Genomic DNA, 24,337 nt, shown 5'->3' on the forward strand with positions numbered 1-24,337 from the left:
TCTGGAGGAGGCTGAGAGGAGACACGATCACTCTACATGACAGGAGGTTGTAGTGAGGCGGGGATCATTCTCCCACATAACAAGTGATAGGACAAAAGGAAATGGCCTCACGTTGTGCCAGAGGTTTAGATTGGAGATGAGGAAGAATTTATTCCCTGAGGAGGTTGTTATGACACTAGCACTGGCCGGAGTCTCCATCCCTGGAGGTATTTAAAAGCCATGTGGATGAGGTGCTGAGGGACATGGGTTAGTTATGGGCTTGGCAGTGCTGGGTTAGTGGTTGGACTCAATTAAAGGTCTTTTCCAACCAGTGATTCCATTATTTGCAAAGCACAGATTGTGTGGTTCAGTACAGGCGTGTTTTCCTAGTACTTCAATCCACTCACGTTAATGGATGGATGTGATAATTTCATAGGTAATTTGATAAAATCACAGGTCTGTGAGTGATGTGAACCTGATAGAATGCCTGCACCGAGAATGTGTACCACCAAAGCAGGCATCAAACCTTCTGCTCAGCTGTTACAGAGCATTGCCTACTGTAACATGAGGGTTATCATAATTTATTGCAGGATTTATCTACGATATTTTTAAATCATATTTATTCTGAGTTAACTCATTCTACACAGAAGCTTGTATTCTTCATGGTCTAGGCTAAGTTACCAAGAAAGGATAAGAGATGTGCAGGATTATGTCTCCTTCCCAACCTTGAATCTATGCAGTGATTTTATTCTGCATTCCTTGAGAAGAAATCCTCTTAATCGTGACCTTGCTAAAACATCTTTGAAGAATTATGTTCAATAGCCTCTCTCATTTGAAAACACTGAGAAAGGCTTTTTGAACAGTTTATATAATGACAGTTTTACAAATAGTAGTGACCCTGCAGCAATTACTTTCACCCATAGTTTCCTGAATAGCCTGACAAACGCCTGTAATTAATTGGCCTAGTATCTTGCAGATTATAATCTACAAATTAATGGCTAGGCTAATAGCTGAATTTCATGAAGTTTCTTCCAATCACCCCTTGTTCAGATTTTTAGCCATACCTACTTTACAAATTGCTTAAATTACAGATCTTGTTAGCTTGCTTGCTCATTGCAAACATTCCTAGCTGAAGTCACTGGTCCATGTTTCGGCAATTGATAAATGCCCATGAGGTTTCTTCAATCCATACTAACATGGACACACCACTCCAGGTGTTTTGTGCCTTCAAAATTCAAGATGAATTTATTTTTTCTTAAACAAAAAAAGAAACAACTAACATCAGGCCGTGTGAAACTCAACACACTGGGTCTGTTCTTCTGTCTGATTTTATGAAGCATCAGTGTGGAGTCAAGGCTGCTGATTGTGCTCCATGACTTCCTTAGCTAGAACTGCAAGCAAGGCAAGGTTATCCTTCAGAATTTCATTCCTAGCCCATAAGAAAAATAAAAATAAAGAGAAATTCTGCATCACTCTGCTAGAGAAATGGCTCATCCCAGTCATGGGAAGGGATTTATTCAACTAAACAGCACTAACACTTCTGTGGAAATGGAAACTGTTTCCACCTATGCACCATCCCAAGGAACTGTTGAGTGCAGATAAGCAACATGACAGAAGGTATGTGATAGCCATCTGGACTGGATTTTTTTTGTTTTTTACTTTAAAAAAGATGTTTTGTAGAAGATACTACAAGAGAACAATAAGTATCTAGAGTAACAGGCATCACCTCTCATCTTCAGGTATTCCTCTACATGAAAAAAAATGCTTCATCATTCCAGAACTTCTTCCATTGCAGAACTTTCTCCATCTTGGACAACTGAAGAGTTTTTGTTTCTCTCTCAAAAAATTTGGTTTTTGTTCTTCACAGGAGGAGGTATCAAAACACCACTGACAGCAGGAGTAGCCCATCCATTGAAAACTTAGATAAATGTGTTGGTAAGAATGTCTTCCTGCTGCTGGCGGTGTAGGGTTCCAATGCCAACTGCTGGGGCTGGTAAAGGAGGTCTACTCACAAGACGGAGCTGAAATTTGAGTCAAGAGAAATGATTAATGGAGCACAAGCACAGGATCACACCTGGAGGTCCTCTGATGCCATGGAGCTATCTGCTGTCAGACACTGGGCAGTCCCAGCTAGAAGTAAACCAGAAAGTTATCTTCCACCCCCAAAGACCATAGCTCCAAGAACATGATAGTGCACAATCCGCCAGATCAAATGGCAACTTTGAACCTTTCTCTGACTCACTTCAAGCTTGTCGCTTCCTACCTGAGATCTTCCATCATCCTGTCTGTTTGACAGAACCACTGGGTAAGAGAAAGCTCCAATCCTGTTCATCACCACTAAACAGTGCTATGAAAAGCCTCAGCAGCTTAAACTAAAACACACATCTGGTTGAGGCATCAGGATTTGGTTTTTGTGTGCACCACAGAATTTAGCATTCAAGGAGAACTTCAAACTTCATTTTAAAGACTACAACACCATGGGTGCATCTTACCTTAACCCCCAGCTGCTTTTCAAACCGTGGTGACACAAAGGACCACGGACCCATGTTCTGTGGTTCTTCCTGACTCCAGATGAAGACTAAAGTAAGGATAAGGGCACATTACAAATGCACATTTTTTATCTTTTCAGTAGCTCAAGAAAAACAGGTTTTTCTTTTGTAATACTTCTGCCTTTTCTGTCTTGGCATTATCTTTGAAATGAAGGCTTGCTAGATTGAGTTCCCTTGTAGGTCACAGTTTGCTGAAGAGTCAAACCAAAAGTATGTCTAGCACAAGGGTATACTGTGGGTACATTCTGCGTTTCTGCATTTTCAAGTTTCTCAAAGGGCTGGACTGCAAAGACCAATGCAAAAAATGCCCCAAATGGCTCACTCGGATTTTTAGTAGTGCTTTATGGAAGCTAAAAATAGCAGAGACACAAGTTCTTATAAGAGCCCAGTGGTAAACAGTTGCATTATCCCACTCCAGAAACAGAAGCTGTATGGGGCAGAAGGGCAAAGAGGAAATAGCCACTACAACTTTTCATTCTAAAGTGCAACAGATCTAGTTCAGTACTTCAAAGAGTCTAGAAATACAAGGTAAAAATCTGGCTGACCTTTTGCATGACTGTATTTGCTCAGCTCTTGCTGTAGAGCTTCCAAGGGGAATGGACACAGTTCTTCAAGCCTCAGAATAGCTGTGTTGTGCTGTTTCTCTCCCAATGTCTCTCTCTGCTTCACCAAAGCATAGTAATGCTTACCAGAACACAGCACTACATGAGTGACACTGAAGAAAAACAAGAATGTTTCCAAGTACAGTATTGTACAGAAACACAGTGCAGAACAGTTTCACACTTTCAACAGAAACAACTAGCCAAGCTTTAAAGACAACTTGTATGAAGCTAAATTGCTACCTTGTCTCTTCTTTGCCTTCCCTTTACCCCCACCCCCTCCCTTCCAACAGTTGGCAAACTAACCTTTGGGCACAGTATGTCCGAGCTCAGAGGTCTTGTTTCTTTGGTAATCCTGGGAAACCTGCCTTACAAGGGGACACATCTCTCAGCTTTAGCTATTGAAAAATGAAACACCTATTTGAAGCTAGTCATGTCTGCTCTCTGTAGAGAATGAACCAGAGTGGGAGAGAAGGACCTCCAGAGGACAATTCTCTCCCATGCCAAAGAGGAACTGCCTGCTGAAGACAGACAATACCATCCAGCAGGCAGAGAGGTCTGGTTGTTGAATCTCACTGGACAAAGGCAAGGAAATAAACCTCACCATTTGTGCCTCACCATCCAACTTGAGAAAAATCAAGATGTTAAGATACTTCCAGCCTTTTGATTGTGTGTGAGGATGCAAATATCAGGGATGCTGTCAGACTCAGGCACCACTGGGACGAGGACCAGATAAAAAAACTTGAGAGTAAAAAAAAATGAAGGCCAGAAGTGTCCATTGTTAACATGATTCTTTAAATTATGTGAAGGGAGGGAGACAGGCACACACCATTTATTACTGCTTCAGCTTCCCTTCATCAGCTCAGTTGTTCCAACACCAGAACAAAATGCTGCATCTCTTCAGAATACAGGTGGTCCCAGTGTCTGTTGGCCAACAGGCCCAGCACAGGATAGCAGCCATTGGATAATCACAGCCTCCCTGAGGGGGCAAGGGCTGAAAGCCTCAACTATTATGCAGCTACCAACAAGTAAGCAACCATTGGTTCATACAGCAACTACCAACAAATAAGCAGAAGAAAAGGAGAAAACCAAGTAAAACTAAGTCACCCACTATAAAAAAATGCTTTTCCCCAAAAATCACTTCATATCACCTCATATCACCTCAAACTTCAGCTGTTAGGTAGGAGAAAGGGACAGGACATCCTTTCTGAGCTTTTCTTCTAAGAAAGTAGAGCTACCTTTTAGGATCTACAGAGAAGTCACCAATGACAGGCTTGAATGTTGTTCTTGGGGCCATTTCTTCAAAACTTGATACAGCAGCCTACACAGGGGAGAGCTGGAAGTTACCAAACCTTGCAGCAGGCAACCTGACAGGGTTTTAGCAAGTACAAAGTACTTTCCTCTCCCTCCCCTTCCCACTCCCATGGTTAAAAGGTGGGATGGTAAGATTCTCAAGAATATCACCAGACTTAGAATCAACTCTACGTTTAGCTCACCTCCACACAGCTTTAATCCTCAACCTAGCCTGCCCCAAATAGGCAAAACCTCATCAATCTGACCCCAAACAGAGTTAAGAGAATACAGAGGAAGAACAAAGAGAAAGAAAAAGAGAATGCAAAAGAGAAGGGAAAAAAAAGAAAAAGGAAAATAGCTTTCAGCTTACAGGGAGCCTGAGTAACACTTTGGGAGATGCGACAATGAGAGGTTTCCTGAAGTTTCGGACCATTTGCCGCCGGAGTAAATGGAAATACTGTGCTGGGGTAGTGGGATGTACAACTGACATGTTCACCTGGTCCCCATCAACTCCCTCTTCTGAGCTGTCACACATCTGTATAAGGAGACACAGCAATACCTTGTCAAGAAGCAAGCAGTGAGCCAAATATGCAAGAGAGAATCCAGGTATATAAGGTATGCTGACTAGTATAAGAGAAGAGCAAGTATTGCAGTTCAGACATTGATTGCAACAAAAGAACAACTTCGTGGAAGAAATGGCTTCAGCATTTAACTGTTAAGATTATACCTGAAGTGCCTCTTTCTAGCATATTGTAACCAGGGCATGGCAGTTTTTGTGACAGTGCCATGACTTCATCAGAGCATCTGCAACCCTCTGAACATGCTTAAGCCATTACTTGGATGAAGCAGCTTTCATTTACTTACTACAGTCACAAGGGCAAAACAGTGGAATTATTTTATATTTATTTTTAATTAAAATGTGCCACAGGCTTACTAACTGTTGGTGTGCATTCTGTTTGTATGATCTGTGCCTAGTGGGCAGATCTGCATAGCTAGTGACAGATCAAGAGGGTGGCTGCCTGTTTCTGATGCCAGCCCCCAAAATGTTTTCTGTAAGTGTTCATTAGAGGTCTGCTATTTGCAATTTAGCAATTCTATGTTGCTGCCTGACTCACAGTGACATCACTGAGGGGCAGCAATCAAAGGCCAGAAGGCAGTACTGAAGCACAACCCACAGGGGTTGTCTGCAGAGGGCACAAGGCCCCTGCAAGCACCACACAAATCTCATGTCAGGAAATTTCCCATTATACACCCACTCAGGCAGGTGATAGAGATGCGATTGGAACAGCAAGTATTTCTTACAAGGTTCAATCAGAGTCTTGCACCAGAGCTGTTGTGGCAGCATTTAAACCAAAACTGCTTCCTCACCACTTCTAGACCTACACCTTCTCATCCCAGTACCCTTTTTTCCTCCACTTTCAGCCCAATCCGTTCCTGTCTCATCATGATGGTATGACCTTGGAATGTCTCCAGCTTCCCTTATCACTAACAGGTACCCCATGAAGAAGGTATTTTGCAGGCAGACTCCCAGAGCATTCAGTGCCAGTGCTGTGATGGGGGACAGGTGAATCCCAGAAGTGTGGTAAGGTACCTGTAAGAACCGTTCCATCCGGCAGGACGAGTGCTCAGGACCTGCACCATCATATCCATGGGGAAGAAGAATTACTATCCCACTCTGCAGGAGCCATTTGGCCTCACCTAGAAACACAAAATGAGGAGGAAGGAAAGAATAATTTAGACAGAACACAGTCACAAAACACAAACTACTTGGGAAAAAAAGAAAAGCTGATTTCCAGACCTCCAGATACAAGCCTGTAATGTGCTGCTGGCATTTTGCCATGAGCTTCACAACAGTGAAAAAGCACACATAAGACGATCTGAAGTTTCTGAAATTATCATGTAATTTTGGGCTTCCAGAAGACTAAAGACTTAAGCTTTCATGTGGAGCACATGAAGATTTTAAAGCTTAGTTTAAACTATCACCACAGTATGTAAGAATCCTTTTAATGGAATTTTCCTCCTGACTAAAAAGGGGTCATCAAAGGTAACTCTCCTAAAAGAGAGACAAAAACCCTTAACTATAATTTATTGCATATTTTGTGTACTCCTTGTTTGATCCTCTGCAGGTGTGAGCCAGGCAGCACCCTGTGAGCCAGTCCCAGCTAACAGAGCAGTGCTAGCAACAGGGTAGTTCCCTTGAACTACCCAAAACCTGTATCTTAGCATCTTCTCAGCATGTTCCAGCTCATAGTGTTCTTTTATCTGAGCACTCAGAAAACATGCTAGTCACACTTAGAGACTGGTTGTAAGGTATTGTGGTTTTTTTAATCATTTGAGTAATCATTATTTTCCTTCTGTGTTGTGTCAGGAATTTTTCAAGTGCCTCATGAAGGAAAGGTACAGCCTAAACAGCTATCAACTACATGCACACAGATGAAAATAAAGGCCTGGGGGATGGGCAGAAAGGCCATAAGTATAACCAGCTGTCCTTTGGGAACGACTATCTTCTGCCAAGGGTGGGGTGCCTTTCATTTCAGATGGATTGTCTTCAGAAAAAAGCTTCATGAAAGCCAGAACCACACAGGCAAGCTCACAAGACTTCTTGAGAAAAGAAGAAGGATTTTCTGAAGATGTGCTTAGTACAAATGACTAATTTTTAAATATATTAGATCCTCGTACACTCACCTCCAGAGATGAAAGTGTCAAATATTATCTGCGCTCCATTAAAGAAGTCTCCAAACTGAGCTTCCCAAATTGGCAGTAACTTTGGGCTCTCAATACTCATTCCATATTCAAAACCAAGAACAGCTTCTTCAGACAAGGGACTGTTACTCACCTAACAAAAGGAAATTGTTGGGAGGGGTGAGTGAGGAAGAAGACAAGTCAAGGTTAAGGACTTTTGGATGCAGGCACGTCAGTGCTAGGCACACTGAGGACATGCATTCCTAAAGGCAACTGATGGTCACCTCTTTTTCTTTTGAACTACAGAATCACACAATCTTAAGGGTTGGAAAGGACCTTGAAAGATCATCTAGTCCAACCCCCCTGCCAGAGCAGGACCACCTAGAGTAGAATGAAGACATTGAGAGGAAAAGAACAGCTGCTTTCTCAAGGAAAAGCAATGTCCTTTGTTGGATTTGTAAACAGAGTAACTACAAAGAATGCAGGTGCCCTGACAGTTTTTATGTCTCTCTAGCTGGGGTTTGCCAGAAGGCACAGGCTACCTACATATTTCTCAAGTTATGCTGAAGCAGAATACATACTTTAAAGAAGGTTGTCTTGAGGACCAGAGCACTTACCTCTAGGAAACCTTTCTGTTCTGGGGACATATGATTCAGAGGAATGTAGGTATCATCTGTCTCCTGGCAAACCAACATGGCATGTCGCTGGCTAAAGGTTCCTCTGCCAACATCTTGTCCACTTAGTCTGATATTAAACCCTTGCCAAGCAATGAACAAAACACTGGGTTAGCAGGTCACGTAGAAAGAAAACATGCAGGACAATAGCTCCCCACTTCAAAAACGTTACTTCTGATTATCTCTCCTCTTGGATTTCCTCTTATCAGCAACATCAAATCTGAGATGGAATTCTTAACCAGCAGCACCTCCAACTCACAAGCAGAGAGATGCTCAGACTTTTCTGTGTTCTCTCTGCAGCCAATTATTATTTTGTAGTAAGTGGTTCAATTTACTGAAGCAAACAGCAAAATATGCACACCCTGTATCATGTGTAAATGGAGATGTGATTCAGCATAGAGAGTAGGGAAAAGAAGTTTGAAACATACTCTTGAAAGTACTTGGGAAGCCTCACTGATGTCAGCTGCACTGCTCATGTGTCAGCTCTACACAATGTTTTGGAGGATTGGGAGGGAGCAACAAATGTCTGTGAAGACATTTAGCACTCAATCTATAAATATTAGTGACATATGGGATTCAAATTTACCTTTTCTTAGTACTATACAAATGTAAATTGGCTAATTTATACATCATATCAATCTCTGGATGTAGAAACACGTACAAAGTCTAATGCTATACCTGACTGCTATCAAAGCAGAAATATTTGATTGCCTGCTGTCTGGTTGCCTCTTACCTTGGCTCAGAAGTGAACCAAACGCTAAAGATTCAGCTGTTGCCCAGTCCAGCTTTTCTCCTTCCTCCATCTTCTGAACTCTTGACTAAACAAGCAAACAACAAGGAAAAGTTACTTTTTTGTCTTTTTTCCACCAGTAGCTCTTCTGCTGGCACAGATCAATATTAGAAGCTAAGGGAAATAAAAACAAAACATACAGAGAAATGCTATGTTCCCGTAGCCAGCTTATGTTGGTTTGGAACACACGGTGTCTCATTTCAGCACATCCTGACACTGCAGCCCACAGAACCACAGCTGAACTACATGTTTACTTCCTAGTGAACAAAATGTGAACTGACAAATGAGATCTTAGATTAAAAAAATTAAAAACCTTAGCATGACACAGAGCATACTCTTGACAGACTTTTGGTTTGTCTGGGTAACAGATGTTGAAACATGCCAGGCGTATTTCAGACTACAAAATTCTTCCCTATTCTGGCCTACAGAACTGCAGACAAATAAGCATCCCCAGCCATGGTGTTCTTGCCTTGGGCTGGGAAGATAAGAACATTACTTTTCTGAAATATTCAATCCATATGGCCTCTCTATGGCTGCCAACCAGACACCTGAGCATGGTCTATACATGCAGAAACACTCACTAATTGCTTTAGAAACTTTGTACACTATTACCAAGTTCCCTACTCATTCTCTCACAAAGTACAAGGAATCATAGAATCATAGAATGGTAGGGTTGATACGGACTTTCAGAGATCATCTAGTCCAACCCACCTCCTAAAGCAAGTCCACCTAGATTAGGTTGCACAGGAACACATACAGGTGGGTCTTGAAGACCTCCAAGAAAAGAAACTCCACACTCTCCCTGGGCAGCCTGTTCCACTGTTCCCTCACTCTCATGGGAAAATATTTTTTTCTTATGTTTAAATGGAACTTTTTGTGTTCCAGCTTCATCCCATTACCCCTTGTCCTGTTGTTAGATACAATAGAAAAAAGGGCTGCCCCAACCTCCTGACACCCACCCTTTAGATATTTGTAAATGTTAATAAGATCTCCCCTCAGTCTCCTCTTCTCCAGACTGAACAGCCCCAGTTCCTGCAGCCTTTCCTCCTAAGGAAGATGCTCCAGTCCCCTGATCACCTTGGTGGCCCTGCGCTGGACTCTTTCCAGCAGTTCTCTGTCGCTTTTGAGCTGAGGAGCCCAGAACTGGACACAGTACTCAGATGAGGCCTCAGCAGGGCAGAGTAGAGGAGGAGCAGAACCTCCCTTGACCTGCTGCCCACAGTCTTCTTAATGCATCCCAGAATGCTGTATGTGACAGTAATTACAAAGTCTCTCATTAGAAAGTATGTAAGTGATAGTAATTTACTGTAATAGCTTCTCTTACTGGTAAGAATTAAAAAACTGTATTTTATATAAGCTTTTTTCTTCATTGCAACAAAATATTGTTGAAATAGCAATATTAACTATGTGGTCAGATTTGAAGGAGAGGCTATGATTTTAAAACTGGAGGAAAAATGGATTAATCCCAGCCCTGAAGAAGAGAGTGAGCTGCTTTTCCCAGCGAACACTATACATTCTCTAACTGACAGCCTGTCCCTGGTTGTATCTTTGAGCAATGGGACTACAGCATCATTATGCCCTACTGACCTGCGCGTAGGTCTTCAGAAGATGGCTGTGCATCTGGAGCTCCTCAGGCACCTCTACAGACTTGACTCCAATAAACTGCAGAAGCGGTACAGGCATACCTGTGTCCCAAGTGGTGATTTTAGCAGAAGGCTCAACAAAGCCTTTCCAGTGAGCCTGCAGGTTGGTAGGAGGTGGACTATACAAAGTCATGTTGGCAAGATGATCGTTTAGTTTAGAATAGTATGCTGTCTTTATCTCAGATACTTCAGCCTCAGTCATGAGCCCAGCAGCTATTAGGTGTTCTGCATATGTGTCCGGGATACTCTTACGCGATCTGTCAGGTACAGAATCAAACCCCACAGATGTTAAGCCTGAAAAGAGTGTCACTGCAGAACAAGAAAACACTACTGTCAGGTACCACAGAAAACTAAAATAAACAATGGCCTGGTACATTATACTCACTTGGCACCAAATTTGCTTTCCTGCTTCTTCTGGAGAGATAACAATTATCTTGGATAGGTGCAGTCCTTTCTTTTAAAAACAGTCCTTTATTTTAAAAACAAAAGTACCTACAGCTGGCAGTTACAGGTAAAAGCAAGTCAAAAAAAACCTCCCAGTTAGATTGAGTCTGTGCTATCATGCGTATTTTCTTCACACAAATCGGCAGTTTTCAGTACTAGCTGATAATCAAGACATCCACTCCGAAAATGCTTTACCTGAAATTCCAGAGTTTACTGGCACTAGGTTTTTATGTATATTTTTCTTTGAAGAAAAGGATGGAATCTGAATCCACTTAAATGCTGATTAATAGGAGTCTTCATTGGAGTCAGCATGATCAGGCAAAGACAAAACAAATGTCATACTGGCTTCCTGCTCACACTGCAACATTATCTACGCTTCCCTCTGGCACACAAAAGACAATTTTGCCTTCTGATTACTTGTGATCATGAATTTGAAATCCAAGGGCTATGTGCAAGATTGTTCCCCAAGAGGCATTGAGGATTTCTTTCAGAACTAACACTAGTGCTTATCTTCATTAATATCTCATTATCAGTTCCACACCAGTCAAGCGTTGCTGATGGTGCAGCTACACTTACATTAAGACTTGGTATGGCAAATGGTCTTCATTATATAGAGATCTCTATTATAGTAGCAGCTGATACGGAGTTGGTGTAGACTCAAGTACTTTTTGGGTAGTGTTATCCTTACCTGATGATTTTGTACATGGTGGGGTTGGTGAAGAACGGCTCATCGAGTTCATTGTGGCCCCACTGCCTGTAGCACAACAAGTCTACAATCACGTCCCTGCGGAACTGGCGCTGGTACTCAACAGCCAGTCGCGTGGCACGGACAACTTCTTCAGGATCATCCCCATTCACATGGATAACTGCACAGCCAACAATTTTACCTGCCCAGGGATTCAAAACATAAAAACAGTAATCACATCCAACCCCTTCCAAAGAAACTGGACACACACCTACTCAGTTGAAAACTACATACAACTCACATAAAGTGTATTTCACAAAAACAGATCTACAACAGATGCTCTCTGTGATGAGAACTGGGGTAAGGAGTCTTGCCCAAGATAAAGTGCAATTAGCCCAACCTGTTGTATTTGTCACATTTGAAGCACAGCTTCTATATCAGCACAAGATTCCCAGAGGACTTTCTATATACAGTTTCTACACTTTATTTATCTGGATGGAATTCTTCAGGGAGTGAAAGAATACTATTTGATTGCTTCTCTTTCAAACAAAACCTGAGGTTTATTTCCTTTGTTATCCTAAGCTAACACTGCTGTGAATTCATACAGGCCAGAAATTATCTTCTCCTTTGTCATTCTATCCACTGCTTCTCCAGGGAGCAAAGTCTCTTCGTTAAAGAGGACACTAAAATTCAAACTTCTTAACACCCTCTCCTGTATGACAATTTAGTTGCAAATATTCCCAGCAGAGTGCTCCTCTTGTACTTTATCTGCTCGAATTCTAGGAAATTAAGATACTTTAGCCATTCCTGACCTTGTCAAGTTTCCCTCCCTAGCAAAATCCTGAAGCTCAAATGGGCACTGATTATAGTGCATCTGTTCATCACTAAGAAAGACCAGTCCAAAACAAAAGACTAGAAATGGCATGAGCCTCATCTTTCAATTACAAACGCAACGAGCTCACCCAACAAAAAAATAAAATAGAAAAATAAAGAAGTATCTGACTTAGAAATCTTGCTCACAAAACACACTGGAATGATTTTGATTACATTTAACAAGACATATTCAAAATAAGTCTATTATACACTCCATGACATTTTTAAAAGCTGTCAATGACGTGTCAGAAATTACAGGAGTTAGAGAGATTTCAGAGTAACCTTGCAAATATTTGATAACATCCTGTAAAAATGTGACAAGATTTTCCCTTGATATTTAGCCTTTGCCATAAAGCACTCAGGGGAGGGCATATTTTTAGCATCTGAATTTTTGCTAGTAGGAGGTAATAATAATTCTAATTTCTACTCTATCATGAAAATGGTGATAGATTAATCTAACTACCTAGAGTTGACAGGCACTTAGTATAAAAAGCCCATAGCATAGCTTATATTCACATAGGAGTTAAAAACCCTTTTTGACACAGCAGTCAATCTTCCTTCTGATTCAGTTATACATACCAATATCACTACAGTACAGAGATGATCTTCCTCTCTCTGGAGGAGTGGTATAGCCCAGCTGGTTATTAACAATCAAATGGATGCTCCCACCAACTCTGAAATGTGGTAGATTAGAGAGCGTCAGTGTTTCAGGAACAATCCCTTGCCCAGAGAAAGCAGCATCACCATGAACCTACATTAGAGGAAGAAGATGGAAAAAGATTAGAAAACACTGGATGAACAGCAAAATCAAACCATAACTCCGTAAGCAAGACCTTTTAAATTGAATAGGTAAAACTGATAGTTTCAGCCAGACCCATTGCTGAACCCCTTTCATACTGTTTTCGTGATTTGAGAGTTTTTATCTAGTTTTTATCAATACAAAAGGTCATAGCAGCCAACATCTGCCCACAACTGCCTGATGTAATTCCTAACTGGAACTGACTATAAGCTTGCCAGACTGACTCCCCAGCCTGAGTATAGCAAAGCTGCAGCAGTCAGCAGCAAGTCACTGTGCATTGAACAAAAGGCAGCCAATCACCACAGCATTCACCATACACTTTGCTCACAGTTAAATGCTGGTGAACTGGGACTTATGCTAACTCCCACCTTACAAACACAGACAAGAACAGACACAACAAGAGAAAAACAACAGTGGAAAAGTAACTAAATGGAAGTACTTAAAAGCAAATAAAAGCTTTGAGAAGGAAATAAAACCTCAGTTCTTTGTTACATTTCAAAACTGAAAATAAATGTTGTAAATAAAAAGTTTGGAAGGGGAGGGAGAGACTGCTCTGATATACAATCCCAGTTTCCAAAAAAGCTGGATTCTAGAGTGACTATCATCTAGCATTTCAATGTTTTGAAACTAGAGAAAGTTTTCCCTTGATAAATACAATCACAGCTTCCTCAGAATGCAGATTTGATCCTTTGCAGATCCAAGTCACTATGCACGTTGACACAGTTTCTTACTGAAGCCAGATGACAGTTCTAATTGTGAGATAATGATTTTGAGCCTTAAGAGACTTTTCGGAGGTGCAAGTACACCTGGAAGGCATGACAGTAAACCGAAGTTAACTACTGCAAGTGAGAGAGCACAGCATCCCCACTCTACACTTTACCATACTACACTTGTTCCTGAAATGCTGGGGTTTCACTTCCCCCTTTTGGTTTCCTCTGCTGCCTAAGAAGGTGAGATACCTCAGCGATATGCTTTGAGTGAAAGCCCTAGAACATTTGAAAGAACTTTATGGCCTTTGGTACACTGCAAAGCATTAAAGCATTGAAGATAGCGTGACTATCCAACTACACAACACTAGCCATATGCATCTGAAACCACAGACAACCAAATTCCTGTAATGCAGGTAGGATTTTACTCATTCTAGCAGTTGTGAGGTTTTTTCTGGTCAGCATTAGCAAGAACATAAAAGCAATTCATCAAATAGTGACCCTAACAGTGGAACATGAAATAAGAAATTTATTTCAGGGAGACCTTACTCTCAGATTTCATTTCAAATCATAAACACCAGTAGTTGTCCAATGTCTAGGAAGTGGCGTTAAGGTATATGGGAAGGTGAAAAATAAGCCACTCTTCAGCAGAGATGGACAATGACATATTGCAGAAGTGTCCATGGTGATTAAGAGAAAAGACTTTTATAGTCTTCACGCATTCTGAGCATGCTGAAGGTCCAAAAAATATGATCTTCAGACCTTGGACAACTAGGCTCACCACCAATACTTGGCACCTGAGCTGATCTTCACTCTTTTTACCCTCAAGCTCTGACGCACAGATTAGTGGAAGAATAGAATAGCAGAGTAAACCTCAGTTTCTCTACTTGTGTTTCCAGAGAGAAAGCACTACAAGAAGAGAAAGCCCAAGAGAAACTTCCAAACCAAGATTCTGAAAGAGTAAGTGTTTGCTTTCATCCCTTTCTTCTCCATTAGCTGAATGAGAGCCCTTAACAGTCACTATGTTAAAAAAAGTGCCTTTTCTATAATGTAACTCTTGGACTTCTTAAACATACAATCACTAGTACTGATGTTCATGTTACATGAAACATTTATTTTCTTTTGGGAATGCTTCAGGTCAACTTGCTATTATAGGCTAGCTTGGAGTTAAATGTTCTTTTCTACTGTGCAACCCTCCCAACCACTTGCTCCTTCAAAAAATAAAAAAGAATATATTTTCTTGCATAGGGAGGGTTCATTTATCCTGAAGAATCTTTGTTTAAAGAGGCATAATAGTGTCATTACTACACAGGGAAGATCTAGCATTATGAGACAGACAGAATCTAAGCAGCAACAATATCAAACTAACTGATGTAACTGCACTGAAGTTTGAGAAGACACATCAGAACCTGCACTTACATGTCCCAATGTCTTTTTTTTGTTCTTCTACTAAGAATAATCAGAACTCCAACTTGCCTCCAGTTTTCATAACATTTTGTGCTCTCTTTGTTGCTTTAGAAGTGGAATTGTTTAAGTGTCATCATGTATGTCACCTGGAAACCTTCCCTTTCTCCAGTTCTTGATATTCTACATTAATTCGGTTTTGTTTGACATTTCTATAGACACTACTCCTGTTGACACACGAGTGCAGGAAGTCTTACAAAGATTAGTTACAGATTTTAAGTAAAATACCTGCAGACAAATCACTTTGTCTCCAGGCTGTGCAGAGCTCTCGGGGGAGTAATCTCCATCTAGCAGAGTCTGTTGCCTTCCTCGTGTCTTGCCCACGGCCACTGGATTGATGGCTTCTAAGTGTGAGGGATTAGGTAGCAAGGTGACATGCACAGGTCGGTGGGAACCGAAGTCAAGATCTACAGAAGATGTCAGGTGGGAAAGAACATCCCCAATGGCTGGTGAATTCTCTGGAAACTCACTCAAACCATGCATCTTACGGAACATGACCTGCACAGAAACAAAGCCGGTTAAAACCCCTTTCAGATTCATTGACACATTGAAAGAAAAACATTTAGAGAATAGTATGCTCTTTGACTCCTGAAACTGCAAGGACACTTCTGGTAACAGCACATTGAACCCTCCATTAGAGCTCTTCTCCTGGGGACACTTACCTAAAGTGCTGACAGGAGGGGAAAACACTCTCATAGAGGTAACTTTTTTATTGCTCTAGCATTTGCAACATGATAAACTTTGGGGAGTGTTATTTTGTTGCAAAGAAACTAGGCACGGAACAGCCATCAATGTGATTATAAATCTCTCACCTCGGGTGGAAGCTGAAGTAAACCCGTGAGCAGATTAAGTCTCCCGCGATGAGGCATTCCAAGTATGATATCCGTCACGCCGCTGTACGCACACATCTTGAACAACTCATGGAAGAAACCCATCATACTCTCTGCTCCTTCGCCACCATACCGCTTCACTGTAGCAAACTTTGTAGCTAAGAAGTGATCAAACTCCTATTAAAAACAGGAGGACTTCAGTATACAGGCTATTTTAAGCAGCAGTCTTCCTTTTATAAAACTGAAATACAATTTATGTTTGTGCCTTTAGGGCATTCCAACCTAAGCATCCCCATTGAAAGTCTCACCCCATCATAAAGAAAAACTGTTTTACTGTAATGGTGAGGGAGCCCTGGCACAGGCTGCCCAGGGAGGGTGTGGAGGCTCCTTCTCTGGAGGTTTTCAAAACTCACCTGGACATGTTCCTGTGCAACCTGATCAAGGTGGTCCTGCTTTAGCAGGAGGGTTGAACTATATGATCTCTGAAGGTCCCTTCCAACCCCTACCATTCTGTGATTCTATGATCTCCTTCTCTACCCACAAAGCCAAAACCAGAAGCTATGATGACTACAAGTAATGCTCTCTTATCTCCTCTTACACAGACAAATGTTGGATTGAGGACCAAATTATCTCAATCTAACATGGAAAGAGATGCATGAACAAATATAAAGTAGAGCAATTTACAAGTTCCTTGATGATTCACCTACTTTAGGTGGAAATTAAGGAACAGTGTTCTTTTATGGTATAAACCTCAACTATCCTGCGATGCAAAATGCTAAAGAAGCATAGCATTTCATTTTGATCACTGTTAGACACAGTCATTAGTACATAGGTAGAAGAATGCCTAAGAGAAGGAAAATAAATTAATCTATATTTACTCCATTTTCCTCTCACTCCTTCCACTTCACTCCATCTACTCTTGGACAGCTCTCCTAAGTTGCACAGTTTTGGAAGCCCTGCAAGTGTCTGTAATGTTCTGCAACTGAAGACTGAAAATAAGTGAAGCCTATAACTGAGAAGAGAAGACTGAGCCAAAGATCTGAGCCAACTGTCAAATACCTTCTAGTTAAGTAACACTTAGTTCTAAGGAATAGTGTATTCTAGTCCCATCTAGAAGCAGTTTTTCCTGACAGGGAAACACTCCAACTACAGTTCTGGTCATACTGAAATCAAAATGGCATACATCAGCGTCCTGATGTCAACCTCCTCTGTCAATGTCAAATTCCTCTAACTGCCAAAGAGGCAAGAAACTGTTAAAAATGTGCCACATACTTCTGTGTAGTCATTGGTAAATATTACATTTAACACTCCTTCCACTTGGAAAACTGGAAACAGGGACACCTTCACATATCCTGCTCTTCTACCTTTCCATCCTTCTGGATAAAATGGGGAGAAGAGGGGGAAAAAAAGAATTTTTTTTTACAGTACAAAAGTATTAGAACAAATTGTCTCTGTATATTTTGCATGTGTATTAAACAAAGGTTCCTTTGCTGAAAATCAGCAAATTTACCAGTGCTATACAGCTAACAGCGCAGCCCAGCTGTTTTGTTCTCCCAAAACCTTGAGGAACATCATAATTTCAAGCTAGTAAAGCAGATCAGCACGAGGGTGAAAAGAAAACAGAACAGCTACACTAGAGCACAAAACTTCATAATGCTCTGCACAACCTTGCACTCCCACCAGTAACATTTAATAGAAGCTGTCAGAACACTAGCCTAAGAGAATCTCACTTTGGATACTCAATTTCTCATGGGTTTGTAGGGTCAGATTTTCATCTCCAGATGATAACAAATATATGCTACAATAATATATATTACACACACTATACGTTTTAATTAGATAACAACTGTTCTTCTGCATGAATAACATCTGAAGCAGTAAAGGATTCATGACAAGACTTCATGACTATCACAGTCCAGTAATAGTGAACAAAGTACCTGTGACTCCAACATCAGCTTGCACAAGTGCTTTTTTTCCTCAGGTGTAAATGCTTCCTGTTTTAGCTCTTCAAACCTTTTAGCAAACCATTCTCGCTCCTCCAAAGTTGGAAGCTGGCTTGTTTCTATGGAAATGTGCCCGCAGTATATATGGTCAAGGTAAGCCAACACATCTTCTAGGGAAGCCTCTTCTTTTCCCATGTTTAGAAGCCCTGATGGGAAATAAATGTAATTAACCACTTGGGGGGAGAAGGGGAAAACACTAAGATCTAAATTGTTTTCCTGCAATTACATTAACATTTTGAGCATATAAACTAATGTCTTCCTTTCTTCCATTTAAAAACAAAAGTCAAAGTATTTTTAAGTGCACTTCAGTGTTAATAACACAAGGATCTCTTGCTTATTTGTAAAGTGCTTAAAATGCCATTCTGAAAGAGTTTACTATGAATGACACAAAGTCACTGGTTTTGTAACTCAATACAGCACTCAGTATCTTGTGGCTCAGCGATGAGCTCCCATCCCTGCTGCATCAGAAGTAAATAAGCGTCTGTTTTGCAGATGGAGAAAATAAAACATGGTGAGAGAACATAAGAGGTTTCAAAGAAACATAAGGAAAAACTTCTTCACTGTGAGGGTGAGTGAGCACTGGCACAGGCTGCCCAGGTGGGTTGTGGAGTCTCCTCCTCTGGAGACATTCAAAACCCACCTGGATAAGTTCCTATGTGACCTACTCCAGGTGGTTCTCCTCTGGCAGGGGGTTGGTCTAGATGACCTTTCAAGGTCCCTTCCAACCCTTAAGATTCTGTGATTCTGGGAGAGACTCTCCTTTGTTCAAGATCACAGTGACAGTCTAACAGATCCAAGAAAAGAAAAGTCTTGATTTCTGCTCCACTGTGCTGGCAGCTTCACTACAGAGTTAAGTATTATGGTAAATCACAGAACATTACAGTAACACAAAAAATTAATGTATAACTTCAGTAGCTGTAAGAACAAGTAGAAATTTTCATGATTTCCAAAGATGACAGAAGGGAGCCATTCATTACTTGACTGCTGCAACATATAAATAGGCTGAAGTTAACAATTTTCTGTCCAACAGTTCATTACTGATTGAACCACTATTCAATGTTTGTCTGTTCCGCAGAGGCCACAGCCTCTCAATCAATCACCCATGAAGAGAACTTACTGTGATAAGGCTGCAGACCTACCTGTGGTAATGAGACGTCCTTGGAGAACTTCCACCAACTCTTGGATTTCAGGTACTATGTTCATAACAGCTTGGTCAGCAAACAGTGGGTTTATTTTGGCTGCTTTGTGGCCATGTTCAGCATATGCAGTTATTAAACGAGCAAGAGCATGGTCAACTAAAACAAAAAACCAAAGCAGAACATATGATCACATTTAATCCATTTACAGCACCAACACAGGAGTATTCTGTCCACCGATAATCATCAAGGTTCTGTCTGGAAAGATAGTTTTTCAACACAATTGTTTTCACCTTATCATCCCTCAACAGCTCTCATCCTCAAACTGTTAAATCTGCATGCCCATCCAATGTTCAAGTAAGAACACTTTAGATTTCCCCCCATCACTTCCCACAGTTAGGCTTCTGTAAACATATGCAAAGCTACTTTAGTTTGCTTCATATCTCTTCAAATCAAGTATGTTCAACTCAAGAATGGCATAGTACCAATGTGCAAAATCTTATTTCCTCAGCCAACTCAAATCATATCACTTGTGCTTCCCTGTTCTTTGCTGTAATGACAGGAAGATGGGGTCTTAATAATAATTTGGGCCCTACAGCATCACTTCCTACAGGTGTTTGCAGGAGTCACCAGCTTGTGCAGGTGCTGAGCCAGACATATTAAAAACTCAAATATGCCAATATATTTTTCAACATCAAATATGCCAATATATTTTTCAACACACACCAGCAACACGCTGTTGCAGGTATATTGAATTGATATCACCCAAAATACTGACATGAAACTCGACCAGCTGAAATGTTTTGCAAACATCGCTGTCATTGAGCACATGCCATAGACCATCTCCATAAACTGTAAACCAATCAAATATATTGCAACGAGAATCTCCTATGAATTAATTGTATGAACCAGTCTATAACACATTTCTAATGTGGGTGTTTTTTTCACCCTCGTAAAAGACACAACACTGATAGCATTCAGGTCTGAAGACCTTCATATTCCAAAACAATGCAATTTCACAAAGTTATTTCTCTGACATGCCCATGTCCATTGCCAGCACTCTGCTACACTTTTACACTCAGCCCATTCAAAACAGGTTCCTTTCTCTAACGGATTCTGAAACGGAAGACCATAAATAACCCTGACACTTCGCACAACACTCTCAGCAAGACAGACATTATAAACTAATTTTTAAAATATAATATACCAATTCATTAACCCTCTCCTTGTTTAACAAGGAGCCTACTTGGTGATCAGACTCTGTCTGGATGCTAACATGGGTTTCACTCCTGTTTCTGAGCAATGGACTTCATTCTTACTGGAGCCTCCTGAGGTGTTAATTCACAGATGACATTCCAACCCCGGAGTGTTTTCTGCTGGAAAATATGTTTCTGTACGATAAAACTGAGCTAAATGCACCAGGTATTGCTACAGGTGAGAGTTACCTGTACTTAGTTCAAGCATCATAATATAAAATAGAAAAATCACAGGCACACAGCACAGGTATGAGCAGTAAAACTCTACAAGAGCGCACCGCTAAAGTAACTTCATCAGTCGATGCACTCCGGAACACTTGCAGCCCACGGAGCAAGCAAGGTCTTCCGCAGACTTCCCAGGAAACCGAAGCACAGGACTTTGGGCAGCTCAGCCCGAGCAGGGCACGCAAACTCTGCCTCACGGCAACCGAAAACCCACCAGGCCCTCGACAACGCAATACAAAGCACCTCACATTGACGCTCCAACGCCCCCGGACTTTGGGCCCCTCAGCGCTCGCGGAGCCATCGCCTCCCTGAGGGGAACGTGGGCCCGAGAACGGGGCTGCGGCCACGGCCAGAGCTCAGCCTCCCTCCTCGTCGCGGCGGGGCGAGCAGCCCCCCGCCCCCGGGGCAGCCCCCGCCACCCTTCCCTCAACCCAGCGCAGCCCCGCTGGCAAACAGAGGGCAACGGGACTATCCGACCTGCTTTGCCGCTCGCCCCGGCGCCACGGGGCTCCGCCGGCCGCCCGCTCGCCGCCTGGCGCGGCTTATAGCCATAGACACCCCGTTCGGTGCGGTACCAGCGCCGCAGGCCGCCCCGCCACAGAGCGCAGCGCGCCGCGCTCCCCGCCGCCGCCATCGCCGCCGCGCTGCCGCCCGCCAACCGCCGGCCCCGCCGCCGCCGCCGCCCCCACGCCCGCCCCCGCGTTGGCGCCGGGCCGGCTCTGTGTGTACACTTGGAATCTGTCTCTCTGCTCCTTGCAGCGACTTCAGAAGTCTGTTCCAGTGTCCTGGTATTTCCTATTCGAACCTTGCTATTAAACAGACTCTCCTGAAACATGTGGAAGTTTAATCCTGTGTGTGCAGTATGCTGGACATAGTAATCTCATCAGCTCTGGAAAACCTACTGAAAAAAAGACATGACCTTTAGAAAAACAAAGTTTTAATAACATCTAAAAGCTTCATCTAAAGTTTTCAAGTGCCTGCAAATCACTTCTAAACACAAGAAGGAAAAGAAAGTCACCAGGAGTAGCCAACATGGCTGCAGCACGCTTGACCAACTTCTAGTGACCGGCCTGGGAGATGAGGGGAGAGCAATGGGTATTTGTCTTTCTGATTCTAAGGCCTATGAATCAGTCTCCCATAAGATCCTCAAACACAAGCAGTTCATGTATGGGCTGGATGAGCAGGTAGTGAGGTGGATTGAAAACTGATGAAGTAGCTGGGTCTCAGAGGTGGTGATCAGTGGTGCAAAGTCTAGTTGGAGGCTGGAGCAGTGTATCCCAAGGGTCTGTCGCCATGGTCAGTAATGATCTGGATGACTGGATAAAGTGTACCCTCAGAAAGTTTGCAGATGGAATAAAACTGGGAGGAGTGGCTGATAAATGAGAGGGTCATGCTGCCATCCAGAAGTGCTACTTTGACAGGCTGGAGAAATGGGCTGACAGGAACATTATGGAGTTCAGCAAGAAGTGCAACATCCTGCAACCTGCAGTGTAACCTTGCAGCAAAGCAGGTGAATGGTATCCTGAACTGCATTACATAAAGTATTGCCAGCGGATCCCTTCTGCTCAGCACTGGTGATGCCACATCTGTTCAGTCCTGGGCTCCACAACACAAGAAAGACATGGACATACTGGAGAGAATCTGATGAAGGGCCAGAAATATAGCAAAAAGACTGGAGCATCTCACATATGAGGAAGACTGAGAGATGTGACTATTCAGACTGGAGAAGAGAATGTGCAGCAGGTTGTTATCAAAACATGTAAATAACTGAAAGGAAGGTGAAATGAAGACTGAGCCAGGCTTTTTTCAGTGGTGCTCAGTGACAGGATCAGAAGCAATGGGCATAAACTCAAACACTGGAGGCTCCATCTGAACATCAGGAAACATCTTTTTACAGTGAGTACAGTACATTTACAAATGCTTGAACAGAATATCCAGAGAGATTGTGGAGTCTCCGTCTTTGGAGATATTCAAAACCTGTCTGGACAACTGACTCTAAGTAGTGTTGGTTGAGCAGGCAGGAGTGGACCAGGTGACCTCCCGAAGTCCCTTCCAAGCTCAAACATTCTGCACTTCTATAAACTTTCTGTGAATGCAGGCCTAGGAGGCAGGAAGGATACTGGCAAGTACAGGCCTGGTTGTGCCCATGAATCTACTTTGTAGATTGCCTTCACAACGGGGAAATCAAAGAGGGGATTTTTTCTTCAAATCAGACTGTGGTTATATGCTTTTGGAACAGGTGGAACTGGATTTTGCAACTGAATCAGTTATGACACCACAGTTGGCCAGGGATTTTATGATACTCTTAGTTCTTGGAGAGAGGCCACTGGTGTTCCTTGAGGCCTGTATTGTTGGTTTTATGCAGATCTCTAACAGCCAAATTGGGCGAAAAATAACAGTGAGTCATGACTTTTAAAGCTGCAAAGAAGGCAAAAGGATATAATTCTAGAAGGTAAAGCATACTAGAAATGTGACTTTGAATATTGATATTTTTTCAATGTATTTTAGAACAAAAGAACTTTGAAAATAATTTTGCAACATTGTGTGATATTGTGGAGTTGACGGTACAGAAGCAGAAACTGTTGATATAGTTAAATATTTCTGTTCTGTTCTTGGGGAAAAAGACAAATGTTGCACACAGATTGCATGATGATGAAATACTTTTCCACAGTTCTTAAGCAAATATGTCAAATAGCAGCTATCAGCTTGGTTTTGCTGGAAAGCAGATAGAGAGCTAGTTGAACATTTCTCAGTTAACACTGATAGGAGGAATAGGTTTGAACACTAAAATCTTCCAAATTTAAAAAGAGACTAAATGAGATGGTTCAGTCATGTAATGTGGATCTCAGAGAAGCAATGGAATATTTGTGTATACCTACCAGTTTAATCAAGTCTCAGCATGGGTTTATGGAATATATATCTCATCAAGTCAACTTGTTGGGTTTTTTCTGTGGTTCAAAATTCAATTAATAAACATTTAAAGTACTTTGCAGACTTTTTCCAGCACAATCAACTTGTATAGGATATGATTACATGTGGCAAAAGCCTTGCTCCATCTATATTTGGGTCAATAAAAGGTTTTGTTGGTTTTGTTTTGTGTCTAAAGGTGTGAAAGTGGTACCTGTGCCATCAGAAACACTGCTGCTAAGGGCATATGCTCAGGCTCTGCAAGGGGGCTCTCCTGGCCTGACTCTTCTGGCACAGAGAGCCTGTCCTAGAGTACTCTTGTGTGAAGCTGATTAAGTACTACCTGATATTATGGCTAAGAAAACTAGAAATGCTTCAAAATCAAGGTTGTATATATTAAATAGTATACAGATGACTAACTAGCAGGTCTAAACTTGCAATATTTTAAACAGAAAATCAACATCAGCTGGGAGTATTTCCAAAGGTATTCTAGGCCTTGCCACTTTAGTAGTTACATCAACCCAAGAAAACCTCCCACAAAGTAAGTCCTGATAAAGTTTGTCAACTGGAGGTATGTGGTGAAGAGAGGTTATCTTGGATCTGAGTGTCAAAAAGCACTGGACATGAATAAATGTGATTTATTTTAACAGGATGGGACACAAGCTTGTTCACTTTGACAGAGTGTATGTGTTAAAATGTAGCTCCTTTCTAGGAAACAGGGACTGTAAATAATCTCCAAAAATCATAGAAATAAACCAGATGAGTCTAAAAGTTACATGAGTATTGTATCACTTGGCAA

The 24,337-nt window shown here is 41.8% G+C and overlaps 1 protein-coding gene across 1 annotated transcript; it reads right to left on the bottom strand.

Moving 5' to 3' along the window:
• Positions 1 to 1,454: 1,454 nt before the first annotated feature.
• On the bottom strand, positions 1,455 to 21,271 carry DHTKD1 (dehydrogenase E1 and transketolase domain containing 1; the record flags this gene model as incomplete). The annotated part of the gene is made up of 17 exons (XM_062020013.1): positions 1,455 to 2,000; positions 2,472 to 2,557; positions 3,074 to 3,243; positions 4,366 to 4,448; positions 4,791 to 4,955; positions 6,012 to 6,118; positions 7,106 to 7,256; positions 7,720 to 7,859; positions 8,510 to 8,594; positions 10,154 to 10,466; positions 11,342 to 11,540; positions 12,791 to 12,962; positions 15,410 to 15,679; positions 15,994 to 16,188; positions 17,949 to 18,160; positions 19,154 to 19,309; positions 21,109 to 21,271. Coding segments are annotated over 17 exons (2,769 nt in total), but the record flags the coding sequence as incomplete, so codon positions are not given.
• Positions 21,272 to 24,337: the final 3,066 nt, after the last annotated feature.

This window comes from Colius striatus, chromosome 1, assembly GCF_028858725.1.
Source record: "Colius striatus isolate bColStr4 chromosome 1, bColStr4.1.hap1, whole genome shotgun sequence".
NCBI classification, from domain to species: domain Eukaryota; kingdom Metazoa; phylum Chordata; class Aves; order Coliiformes; family Coliidae; genus Colius; species Colius striatus.